This window comes from Solanum stenotomum, chromosome 8 (assembly GCF_019186545.1).
Source record: "Solanum stenotomum isolate F172 chromosome 8, ASM1918654v1, whole genome shotgun sequence".
NCBI classification, from domain to species: Eukaryota; Viridiplantae; Streptophyta; class Magnoliopsida; order Solanales; family Solanaceae; genus Solanum; species Solanum stenotomum.
Window position 1 is genome coordinate 11,391,574 of NC_064289.1, and position 13,779 is coordinate 11,405,352.

Here is a 13,779-nt window from a genome sequence, read left to right on the forward strand (position 1 = left end):
TTCGGGAGTATATTGTTCTTTTTCCTTTCTTTTAAAATGGGTTATCGCTTGAATGGGTTGAGATTGAACCCAATTAAAATTATCTTGAGCCCAATCTTTAAAATTTTGGGCGGATTACCTATATTTGGACTCATTATTGACACCCCTAATTTATTGTAAAAATAAATTCATTATATATAATGTTCATTATTTCTTAATAAGCAAATATTATTCACTATATCTTTACTAAAAACATTCAATGTATGATAGTGAGAGAAAAACTATATAATCAATACATGAAATTTCTTGAAACCATATCCGAAAATGAATTTCATTTAAAAAGTGTCACAAAATCAACAATAACATGGGCAGTTGCACGATGTGTTATTCTTGTTAGGAGATGCAGGTTTACCATCCAAAGATCGATTCTTTGTATTCAACGGGACTACATTGATAGAGGGGCATGGGGTCTCGAGACCTTCCTTCTCTTGCTTGCTTGGAAGGTAACAATTATCACTAATACTTCTATAATTACTTTTAGTTAGATTATTATGGCATTGTTTATTACTTCGTCAATTTTAATTTATTATGGTGGTTTGTATGGAATGGAAGGAATGAAAGATGTTTTGAAAATAGGTCCAATTCTATTCTGAAAGTGAAAGGGAATTGTATTGTATTTTTTAATTTTTAGTGTAAAGAGTATTGTATAAAAGTAGATTAACTTGTAGAATTCCTAGGAGCTTTGTAACTAGCTTTCTTTTGTCTGTCTTTCTCTCTTTTGGGAGGTCTCCAGGATATGCATATCCTTAATGCTGAACATGGTATCTATCAATTTTTTGGCTTACTTGGCATAAAAAGTTAGGTTTCGGCGAAATTTGTGGAGTGGTTTTGCTTAGAGATATTTTATCACTTTTCTGGCAACATCATTTAACATTTTGGAGGGTGTATAGAAACAAAATGCTAAAGCAAAATAGGCTGCTGATGGGTAATCTGTAGTGTATGCATATACAGTTGTCTTTGTAAAGTGTTACTTCAATAGAATTTTTTCTTATCCTATTGCTTCCTTCTTTTGCCTCATATAGTGATATGCATCAAGCAATAGTGAGGTCATGACATGCAGTTTGCCTCTAAACTGTCCCGATCCATATCTATGAATTCTAGTATATATCGAATGATTATAACTGTGTATATTAAATGGAACTGTACATTCTTTCAGGTTCTTATGTCAAGGAGGGTGTTTCTTCTTCGTGGAAATCACGAGTCAAAACAGTGCACTTCCGTCTATGGTTTTGAAATTGAAGTCTTAACCAAATATAAAGATAAAGGAAAACATGTTTACCAGGAGTGTTTATGATGCTTCAAAGAACTTCCTCTTGCCTTGATCAATGGCGATACTATCTATAGTGCACATGGTGTTATTTTCCGTGGCACTAATGGCATGCCATCTAAAAGAGCAAAACGGAAGAAACATCAAAAGACAGCTCTGGATCACAATTTATCTCTCGGTTCACTGGAGGAGTTAGTAAATGCTAAAAGATTCTTTATTGATTCTCCGTACACATGTACAAATTTGAATTCGGACTATGTAATGTGGTCAAACCCAACAATGGAGGCTGGACTAATTAAAGTTGAATGAAGAAAGAGGAATTGGTCTCTTGTGGGGTCCCGATTGTACAGAAGACTTTTTAAAGAAGTCTAACTTAAAGGTATATTTTCTATTTTCTTTCTTTGACACTTAAGCCTTAGTGCTAATAATTCACATGTACATTATTTATTTGCAACTTTTATCTATTAGGAAATTACTCATATTGTTTTCTCATATGAAGGTGCAAATGTAAGATATAAGCGAGATGACCTTGAAGGAATGAAGAAGAGCTACACTATAGATCATAAAGTTGAATAAGGGAGATTAATTACACTGTTTAGTGCTCTAGACTATCACAGTTTCAGGTAACTTTGAAACCAGTAGGTTCAATTGCTTTGAGAGGTTTTTCCTAGCAATGGGTCATTTCCAATATGGTGAAAAAAAATTAGCCATCACATCAAAATTTAGTTTAATCATATTTTTGTAGCCGTTGTTGCGTATGAAATAAGTTTAAAATATTATGTTTCTACTTTAATCGCATGCAACAGAGAATAGGTTTAGAAATCAGGGAGCATACATTGTCTTGGAACCTCTTGATTTTGGCATCCTGATTATCATAGTTTTCAAGAAGTTAGTCGACCTAAGGTAGAAGCATTGTCATATATTGAATTCGTTTTATGGATTTTCTTTCTATAATTCTTCAATAAATTTTCTATGAAATTACTAGAATGTGCAATACCATTGTGTAGTATATTGGGACAGGTGAATCCCTACTATGACTATGAGACTCATTGATTCTGACGAGGAACAGGATTTTACAAATATGACTGAATCAGATTGAAGCAGACATATAAAAATGAGGACATAGTCATATAGAGGTATGTTTTAATGTGATATACAGTATGCAGTTCATCTGTTTTGCAATTTTCCTTGAAAATATGACCATCCTAAATACAACAACATACACTAAGAAAATTTAGACAATTGCTCATTACACTAAGAAAATTTAGATAAAGACTCATGCCAATGAGTGTGAAATAACTCACATGTCATGATTTTCTTTGATAAAACCAATGAGTTGGTTTTTATCACTTGTATCCATTGTAGTTGGCCATGAAATTGGATTTTGTAGTCGTGAAAGAATTGGGGTTGATGGCGATAAGGTGAAAGTCGTTGCCACATATGCATTATATAATGGGGTAGTTTTCTCTAGACATGCAAGACATCATTATCACGATCACCCAAGTTTACTTTGGTGTCAAACTGCCTAAAAAATAGATTGGATTATGATATGTCCAATTTGATCCCCTTAATCTCAATCATTTTAACATATTGTTGTTTAACTTTTATAATCAAAATTTTAATTTCCAATAAAGAATTTTCATTTTAAAAAAAAATTACCTGCCCAAATTGACCCCCTTAATTTCAACTCATTTATGTGTTAAGGAAGAGAAACTAATAAATTTTGTTAGAGAAAGTAAAAATTCCTCCAAAACTTTTTTTTTCTTTTTTTCACTAAAGTCGCTGGCACAACAACGATTATTTAAGTCAAATTCTTTTTTCTCCAACTAAAATCGCTGCTACGTCAGCTTTTTAATTAAAAAAAAATTAAAACTTTTTCATGAAAATTGTTGCCTTGGCAGCGTTTTTATTAATAAAAAAATTTGTTATTTTGAAAATCGTTGCCTTGACAGCGTTTTTATCAAAAAAAAATAAAAAATCGCTGCCTTGGAAGCGTTCATGTTAAAAAAAAATTAATGTAAATTGCTCCTTGGCAGCCTTGTCAGCGATTTTTTTTTTTTAAATTTTTTTTTAATATTCTTTTTTTGAATGGCAACGGTTTTCTTAAATTTTTTGTTTCTTTGATCGGTGATTTTATTAAAAAAAAATAATTTATAAAAAATATCGTGACAAGGCTGCCAAAGCAGCGACTTTTAATTTTTTTTAAATAAAAACACTACCAAGGCAAAGATTTTCATGAAAACGTTTTTTTAAATTTTTTTTTTTTTTGTTAAAACGCTGCCACAACAATGATTTTAGTTGGAGAAAAAAAATTGAACTTAAATAATCGTTGCTGTGCTAGCGATTTTAGTGAAAAAAAGAAAAAAAAAGTTTTGGTCAAAAGCGCTGCTCGTCAATTCATAAATGGAAGAAACGGAAAAAGATAAAAAAAAAAAATTAAGTCCTAGGTCACTTCATAAATGGAAGAAACGGAAAAACAAAGTTCTCACATATCCAAGATATAAAGAAATATAAACTTTCCTCGGCTATAAAATATAAAAATTCTATCAATATAATTGTTTGGAGAAGAGACAAGAATCGATCTTCGGATGGTAAACCTGCATCCTCTAACAAGAACAACACATCGTGCAACTTCCCATGCACATTCCCAACCACAACCACCCTCGACCTTGAACTCAAAATCACTGTCTATTAACCCGATTTGAAAGAGTCCGGAGCCAAAAGGGTAAGAAAATTTTCCAAAAATTTCAAAAGGGCAACAAAATTAATTATCGAACCAAAAAGGCAACTTTTTGACGGAGAATCAAACGGAGTCTAAATTAGGGCCACCCGCCGCAAGGCGCATAAAAATCAGTGTCTTGCGGCGTTTTTTCTCTTTTTTTTTTCTAAAAAATAAAATTTGTTCAATCCGATTTATTAAATAATTTTTTTTGAGATCCTCCGATTATTAAACTTGTTTTTTTTTCTCTTTTACAAGTTTTAACATAAAATATTTTTTTTAAGTCCTCCGATTAATAATTTGTTTTCTTTTTGAAGTCCTCCGATTATTAAACTCTTATTTTATTAATCTTTAAATATTAATAAAAAAAATTAATTAAAATGCAACAATGGCGCAGGGCACCAAAGTCTTACAAGGCGTAGGGCCCACACGTCTTGCTACATTTTAATCATTTTGTTTTTAAAAAAAAATCAATTTTTCTTTGTTTGTCACTTTTATATAAATAGTTTTTTAATTTTTTTTTTCCCTTTGTTTGTGATTTTAATATATTATTTTTTTAATTATTCTTATTCACTTTAATATGAGTAAATTACGAAGAAAATAATTTTTTTATCACTTTATCTAATAATTTTTTATTACTAATTGAATTATTTTATTTTTAGTTTTGTTGAAACATATACCACGTGAAACTTTTACAGTGTTGATTTGATTCAACATTGCAATTTTTTTGTATTTTTGTTGAAACATATATCACGTGGAACTTACAGAATGAAATGCAACAAAGGCACAGGGTACCAAAGCCTTCCAAGGTGCAGGGCCCACGCGCCTTGTTTAGTTTTAATTAACTTTTGTATTAACATTTAGATTAATAAAAGAAGAGTTTAACAATCGGAGGACTTCAAAAAAAAAGTTTTATGCTAAAACTTGTAAAAGAGAAAAAGAAAGAGTTTAATAATCAGAGGACTTCAAATTATTTTATTTTTTAATAAATTGGATTGAACAATTTTTTTTTTTAAAAAAACGCGGCAAGGCGCTGATCTCTATGCGCCTTGCAAGGCGCAAGACGGTTGAGCCTTACAAGGCTCATGACAGCTGCGCCTTGCAAGGCGCNAAAATCAATTTTTCTTTGTTTGTCACTTTTATATAAATAGTTTTTTAATTTTTTTTTTCCCTTTGTTTGTGATTTTAATATATTATTTTTTTAATTATTCTTATTCACTTTAATATGAGTAAATTACGAAGAAAATAATTTTTTTTATCACTTTATCTAATAATTTTTTATTACTAATTGAATTATTTTATTTTTAGTTTTGTTGAAACATATACCACGTGAAACTTTTACAGTGTTGATTTGATTCAACATTGCAAATTTTTTGTATTTTTATTGAAACATATATCACGTGGAACCTACAATTGGTGACTGTGTACTTAAATCTCCTTCAACCATGATTAACTCTCAATCTGTACGATCTAGCTATTTTGCGAAAGTTTTAGAGATCTCTGGTGCAAAGCACCTGCTCTGATACTATGTTAGAATTTAGATCATTGAGAGAGAAAATAAGGAATTATATTGATATACTTGTTACAACTCAAGTCTGAAGTGATTGTAGTAGTAAAGACCTTTCTAGCTATGGTTAATAATCAATTTGGCTGTATAATCAAGATGGTTAGGACCGATAATGGTACAGAGTTCTTCAACTCTCAAATAATTTATTTCAGGACCTTGGAATTATTCATCAAAGTAGTTGTGTGTATACACCACAATAAAATGGTTCGATAATTAATTTTGTCTTTTTGATTCAATAATTAATTTTGTTGCTCTTTTGGAATTTTTGGAAAAATTTCTTACCCTTTTGACTCCGGACTCAAATTGAAGCCAAAACATTCCTAGACGCCCAATCAAAGGGATACATTAGGCCATTAACCCAATCTCAAGTCATGGTTCTGTCTTTCTGCCATGAAATTGGATTTTGTAGTTGTGAAAGAATTGAGGTTGATCGCGATGAGGTGAAAGTCATTGCCACATGTGCATTATATAATGGTCTAGTTTTCAAGACATATGTGCACATCATCATCATCATCAAGACGTGCAGGAGTGAAATGTCCGTCATTAGACCCATCACAAAAATTGTTCATAAAAAACTGTTGCAACGGTGCAGAATTGTAAAACACAATTTGACGGTCTAAAACCAGACTCATCATCAAACTCTGGTGAACTCATAACTAAAATACTTGGACCACAATCATCTGCCCTTTCGTGGGTTTCCTCAATTACCGGTTCTTGGTTGCTCAAATGGAACATATGACACCAAGACATGGTAAGGACAGAAACCTCTAACATATTTGAATAATAATAATCATAATCATCATTCTCGCCAACTACATTAAAACCTCTAACATATTGATGATGACATTCGTTATATCGTTGCAGATTGATGAGAATGTTGATATTAAAGTGCAGGATATTGAAAAGGCGTTCAAAATACATCTTCTTACCATACAAGACTCGACACAAGACTAAATTCGACTTTCAAGGTTACTCCAATTGCGACAAATTTGTTAATGTTAATTGAATCCTTTGATTGAATTCATGCTTTAAATTTGTACTATTAATACGGATAACTACGTATATATGTACTGCTGGAACTATATAATATTTTCTTTTGAGCCAAGAATAGTTTGTTGTATTGACACTTTGTTTAACTATGAAATTCTTTTTTTATGAGACATTATTATAGTTTATCAATTGAGGTTTTGAGACCAATATTATTTGCAGGAATTAATCAATAATACATGTGACGATTCAGGTCCAAGTGTTAATCAATAATACTTTTGGTTTTGCTATTCTGTTTCATCAAAAAAGGAAACAATCACAATTGAATTAAAAAAAAAAATCAAACTTCTTTTTTTCAAAAAACAAAACAAAAAGCGTCATTCATCTTTTCAAACATTGCATAAATTATGTGATTTTGACTTATCTTTACTAAAATGCAGCTAGTACCTGTCTGATGACAGTACTTTTTTAAATCAGGAGCAAAAATATGCATAAACTAAATAGAGTTTTACGCAGTAGCAGCGTAGTTATATGTAGTGATGAGTGGACAATCAAACATCTTTCATCAAAAAGTTATATTATGGTATATAAAAAATTATACTAAATTCAAATGTATATATTAAATCTTAAATATATTGATAAAATTTCTGATTTCGCCACTTGTTTTACAACAATAGAATCCAAACCTATAAACGATAAATTCACCAAAAACAATGTGAAGAATCAAATTTTAGTTTACATCCCCTAAAATTTGTGTCCTGTTTCACCAAGCACAATGAATATTATAGTACCAATTTAATACGTTTTGGCCACGTTACTCCTATTTATCCACGTTTTCAAAATGAATTGCCCTAGTGGGTCGCAGTCTCGATAAATATACAAAAAGTATTTACTCACTACCAAGCAAAATAATATTAGATCAGTATATAATAACGTATGTAAATTGTAAAATAACCTGAATACAACACGTTAGATTCATAGAGATTCACATTATTCAAAACGCACAGATCTAAGAAAAACAGAAAAGCATGGTGTCTTGCCGGACATTAATTTGTTGGGATCGAAATAACAAAATGTCAAATATTGATAATCATAAAACTTAAACGATAATAAATTAAATGACAAAGAAAAGTATACTGAAAACACATGCAAGCATAATATTTTGATATGATATTAATAACCCTTACAAACTTGTTTTTTGGTTTTATGTCCCTTTTAAATTTTCATTTTTTACACATAAAATATCTTTATTATAGTGATATAAAAAAACATCTTTTTTTAATTTATAAGTGATCATAAGAGATCATTTTCACGAGAAATAACATTCCCATTAATAAGACTCTTTAATAACTAGAGTATATATTATAAATAGATGCTATTATATTTTTTTATTTTGTCCCCGAAAAATAAAAGAATCCTCTATTTATAGAAGTGTAAAACTTCACCACCCAAAAAAATAAAATATGAAAATCTTTTTTAAAGTAAAACACAATTACGATAAAATTTAAATAATATAAAATATTCAAGGCAAATCCTAACATAATGTTGTGCCCACCAGACTAGTTTGAATTGTCTAATTTGAAACGAGTACAGTAGACAGAAACTCATATGTTTCTAAGAATATTATTTATTAAGATAATTTTTTGAAATTATTAAATTATTTAAAATAATAAATAAAAATGGTTCAATAAAAATTAATACGATTTTTTATATGTTTTCAATTGATCTTTAAAAAATAAAATTTAAAGTTATTATCTATTAAATTAATACAACTTAATGAGAGAATGAATTTATGTTTATTAATTTTATTTTAGTATCAAACTTAATAAAAATAAGAAAATATTCAAAAAATTATGCGGATCGGATTTATGCGGGGTTCAACCGCCCCACATCCACCCGTCCCGTCTCGCCCCGCCCCGCCCCATCTCTATGTAATCCAAACACTTCAGTTCCATTCACCTTTTTGATTGTGCAAGAGATATCACAAATAATTACTTCATTCGCTTTAATTTGTTTAGAACAATTTAATTTAACATAAAATTTAAGAAATCGAAGAATTTTAAAACGTCTTATTAAAGTTTTAAATGTGACATAATATTTGTGTGACTGAAACTATGTACATACATGAACTTGGACAAGGTGGTAAATCATGAGTATAATAAAAGTATCCTTGTGCATTGTGAAAAGTTGTAAATTAATGTTATTAAAATTGGATAAGGACTTGAAAATTAATTAGTTGAGTGAACAAGAACAAATCTTACACTGAATTATAATATTAATTATTGTGTCTTATCCAAAACCTATAGAATCTTCAAAATATGTTTACTACTTATTTAACATAATTTTTTCTAGGATAGGTCTTCAAAACTTCCGTAAGATATGTTGATATTAATTCATGGAAACCACGTTTAATTAGACTGCATTCCAATGCTCAAAATATTCTCTCACCTCATTTTGTAATATGAACACACTAATTACGGCACTCTCTCAATTATTTTGTTTGATCGCTATATTAACAATAAATTTTTATTTTTATTTGCCTATTTTAAAATATCAAGAGAAAAACAATAATCATCCTTAACATTAACTACGATCATTCCACGAATTATTTTCTAAGTCCATTGAAATTATACACCTAATAATATTAATTTTATAGTAGTAAAATATATACTTTATTTATTATTTCTTAAAAGAAATGCAACATTCAGGGTGGACAAATAAGGATAAACAAACGGAGTAAATGATATAATGGAATCAAATAATAAGGGTGATGTATGTGACTCTCGGAGGGCAGACCAACGAGGCCAGGTCAAGCAAATGATATATTGACATATATATCTAGACGGACAAGGTCTGAAGAAGGGGTGCACATACTACTTCGATTGAACTTCATATATATTGCAATGAGAAAGAAAGTTGGATAGCTTTATAAAGTAAAACATAAATTTACATAGTACATACACTTTTAAGCTCGATGGTGAACAAGATCAAGATCTTATTCAACTTACAAAAACCAAGTAATGGAAAAGGAATAACTTCAATGGAATGCAAATTTTGGTCAAGTTTTCAATTTAGAAATTAAAGTAATATTATTAAATTATCAATGGGAGGTACATAAATTAGATGCAACTATGAACTATGCAAGAACGCGCTATCTAAAATAATTCAAAGATTGCAAAGATCAGATTATTGTCATATATAGAAGAATGCAGATTTTGCATATCCTTCATTAAATATTTTCTAATGTTTAAGATATAAGAAATTACTTTGAAAATAGAAAAAAAAAATCGTTGCAATGAATAAGAAAATAATTAAGGTTTGAATTGCGTCTCTATCCTATATATTGTTTAAGATTGTTTCAAACCTATTTTGGCAAATTTAAGGTATAGCTTATATTGGTGTACTAAACTTCCGCTGTGTGTGGGATTTAAAAATACGTGAGGAATTTAAAAATATGCTTGGGAAAAACTTGAGAAGGAGTACCGAGGAAGTGAACGAGGCAGACAAAATCAAATTCTGAATTTGAAAAGAGATTTTGAATCTCTTAGGATGCAAGATGGTGAGACTATCAATAATTATTCTGACAGAATTTCCTTGATTGTCAACAGAATCAGGTTGCTTGGTGAGGATTTTAAAGAAAATAGAATAGTTGAAAAGATTCTTGTAACTATTCTCGAGAGATTTGAGTCTAAAATCTCTGCTTTGGAAGAGTCTAAAGATCTCTCTACCATCTCTCGTGTTGAATTGATAAGTGCTCTTCAAGCACAAGAACAAAGAAGAGCTTTCAGACAAGATAAAATTGTTGAAGGTATCTTTTATGCAAACTATCAAAAAAGAAAAGTTGATTATCCTCCTTGCAATTATTGCAAAAAGAAAAACACATTTGGAAAAATTCTATTGGTGGAGATCTGATGCAGTATGCAGAAGTTGCAAACAAACAGGTCATGTTACAAAAGTGTGCAAGTTCAAAGACAATCAAGATAAATCACAAGCATTATTAGTAGAAGAAGAATGTGAGGATGAATTCTATTAGAAGATATTTTTGAAGAATAATTAACTGTTCAAACTCAAGTAGATACACCAACTTGAGTTTGTGGGGGAATGTTGAAATTTGATAGAATCTTTTTACTTTTTCTTTTTAGTCTAAAAATATTTTATAGTATTTAATTTCCTTTCAAGTCTAGAGTTTACATTAATTGCAAAATATTTAGTTTTATTTTAGTTTAGTATCTAGAAGGATTCTCCTTAATTATTTATAAATAGGGATGTACTCTTCTATTTGAATCAATGCAAGAATCAATACAAAGAGTTATCATTCATTCTCTCTTTAATTTCTCTTTCTAGTTTCTTCCATTTAATAACATATAGTCTGAGGTTCACACAACTTTCCATCTATTCTTCGGAGATGGTTGCTGACATGAGGAGCAGAATGAGTTTATTTATTGATGGGTTGTCTGAAGGTAAGGCTGCAATGTTAATATGTGACATGGATATAGCAAGGTTGATGATTTATGTGCAGCAGGTTGAGGAAGAGAAGCTGAGGGATAGAGACAAATTCAAGAATAAGAGAGCTAAGACAGGGAATGAGTCCGGGCAGCAGAAGAGTAATGCCAACCGGTCATCCTTCCAACAGAAACAGAAGGGACCTACTCCATCATCTGCTAGTGCATCTGCACCTAAGAACAAAAGTGAGTACATTAGTCAGAATTTCAAAGCCAAACCTACCTATTCTCAGGTTAGTATGACACAAGGGGATAGTAAGCCTCCTGCCTCATGTTGTAATATGAACACATTAATTACGGCACTCTCTCAATTATTTTATTTGTTCGCTATATTAAAAATATTTTTTTATTTTATTTGCCTACTTTTAAAATATCAAGAGAAAAACAAAAATCATCTTTAACATTAACTAGGATCATTCCACGAATCATTTCCTAAGTCCATTGAAATTATACACCTATTAATATGAATTTTATAGTAAAATATATACTTTATTTATTATTTCTTAAAAGAAATGCAACGTTGAGGATGGACAAATAAGGATAAACAAAATGAAGTTAGATATCAAAATTCAAATAATAAACAAAATGAAGTTAGATATCAAAATTCAAATAATAAGGGTGATGTATTGACATATATATCTAGATGGACAAGATTTGAAGAAGGGTGCACATACTACTTTAATTGAACTTCATATTGTAATGAGAAAGGAAGTTGAATAGCTTTATAAAGTAAAATGTAAATTTATATAGTACACACTTTTAAGCTCGATGGTAAATCAGATCAAGATCTTAATTCAACTTACAAAAACCAATTAATGAAATTAGTACAAGAAAAGGAATCAACTTCGATGGAATGCAAATTTTGGTCAAGTTAATTTCATCAATTTAGAAATTAAAGTAATTAAATCATTAAATTATAAATGGGAGGTTCTTAAATTAGATGAAACTATGCAAGAACGCGCTATCTAAAATACTTCAAAGATTGCAAAGATCATATTATTGTCATGTGCTAGATCTGGAATAATATCTGTTGCGTTTGATGGAGTTGGTTATAGGTTATGGAGACGAGGAATGTTGCGTGCTTTGTCCGTTAAGAATAAAATGGGTTTCGTCAATGGCAAGTGTAAAAAGCCAGCTCAAGATGACCCTCGAGTCAACCAATGGGAGAGATGTGATGACATGGTCACCTCATGGATTTTGCATTCACTTTCGAAAGACATTGCTGATAGCTTACAGTACGTAAACAATGCTGCTGAACTTTGGCAGGAGCTGGAGGATAGATATGATCAAACTAATGGTGCGAAGCTTTATCAACTCCAAAAGGAAATCAATGATTTGGTTCAGGGATCCATGGATGTTACTACCTACTACACTAAGATGAAAAGGCTATGGGAGGAACTTGGAACTTTAGACATTAGCAATCAATGCAATTGTGTGTGTGTTTGTGGTGCCAAAACAACGATACACAAGGCTGAAAAGGATAGGAGATTGATACAATTTCTAATGGGGCTAAACGAGGTGTACACTGTTGTGAGGGGCAACATCCTAATGATGAACCTTCTTCCAACTATTGCTCAAGGATTTTCGATCCTAATTCAAGAGGAAAAACAACGAGAGGTAAAGCGACGTTCTCATTTGACTATGGAGGGCACATCACTGAATGCTCATGGAGAAAGTCAGTTCAGAACAAACTACAACACTCAATACAACAACACATGGAATAGGTATAGTCAACAATCTGGCAACTTCCAACAGAAAGGTAGTTCTTCAGGCCTTCGATTGTTTTGTGACTATTGCAAAAGGCCAGGACACATAAAGGATAAGTGTTATAGGTGACATGGGTTTCCACCGAACTTCAAGTTCACAAAAGGGAAGAATACAGCCATTGCTGATGCTGTACATGGAGAATCAGGTGAATCGTTTACAGGACATCATGAGGATACTAGCAGCCAAGGAGGAGGCAGTAACACTCTTCAACATTTGACCAAGAATCAACGGGAGCAAAATAATGCATCTTTTGGAAAGCTTTCAGGAAAGATCAACATGTGAAGCTTTGAACAACATCAACATCACCAGTGGAGCTGCAAACTTTCCAGGTATTCTTGCAGGTTCTACTTATAGTGAAATCATGGCAGACCTTTCATCTAAATGTTGTCACTCACTTGCTGACCTCTGGATTTTAGACTCAGAAGCATCTAACCACATGTCATATAACAAAAATCTTCTTACCAACATTAGAACACTACCTTATCCTTTTCTTGTCACTTTACCAAATAAATACAGGGTAAAAATAACAGAAGTAGGTGATGCAATCCTCAATTCAAAGCTATCTTTACATAGAGTGTTATTTGCCCCTAGTTTTAAGTTCAATCTTATTTCAATTCATTCTCTAACTGCGCAGTCTATCAAGTCCAACATTAACTTATCTGCCTTGTCATGCATCTTGTAGGCCCTTTCAATGAAGAGGCGTATGGAGATTGGTAGAGCAATAAATGGACTGTACTTTCTCTGCACAAAGTGCCAGTTTCCTCAAACTTCCCATTTTTCATCTGTTGTTTCTGTTTCTATTCTTGTAAACAAACCTGCTAATGTGTGTGATAATTGTAGTTCTATGGTTTTGTGTGATATTTCTGCTTCTAATGCTCAGACTCATACCTCTTTTTCCCCATCTGTAAATGTTCACATCTCAGATAATAAA

General features: G+C 31.1%; 1 protein-coding gene and 1 pseudogene across 1 annotated transcript; both read left to right on the forward strand.

Annotated features, from left to right (window-relative positions):
* The first annotated feature begins 342 nt into the window (after window positions 1–342).
* On the forward strand, window positions 343–2,405 carry LOC125873474 (serine/threonine-protein phosphatase 7-like; annotated as a pseudogene).
* An 8,579-nt stretch (window positions 2,406–10,984) lies between these two features.
* Window positions 10,985–12,917, forward strand: LOC125873475 (uncharacterized). The gene is made up of 2 exons (XM_049554411.1): window positions 10,985–11,079; window positions 12,095–12,917. Exons 1-2 carry the CDS (start codon window positions 10,985–10,987, stop codon window positions 12,915–12,917), a joined length of 918 nt encoding a protein of 305 aa, XP_049410368.1.
* Window positions 12,918–13,779: the final 862 nt, after the last annotated feature.

Coding starts and splice junctions, on each gene's coding strand:
- LOC125873475 (XM_049554411.1), top strand. CDS start 10,985: ATGGTTGCTGACATGAGGAGCAGAATGAGTTTATTTATTGATGGGTTG. Junction 11,080..12,094: donor TGTGACATGGATATAGCAAG/GTTGATGATTTA, acceptor GTCATGTGCTAG/ATCTGGAATAATATCTGTTG.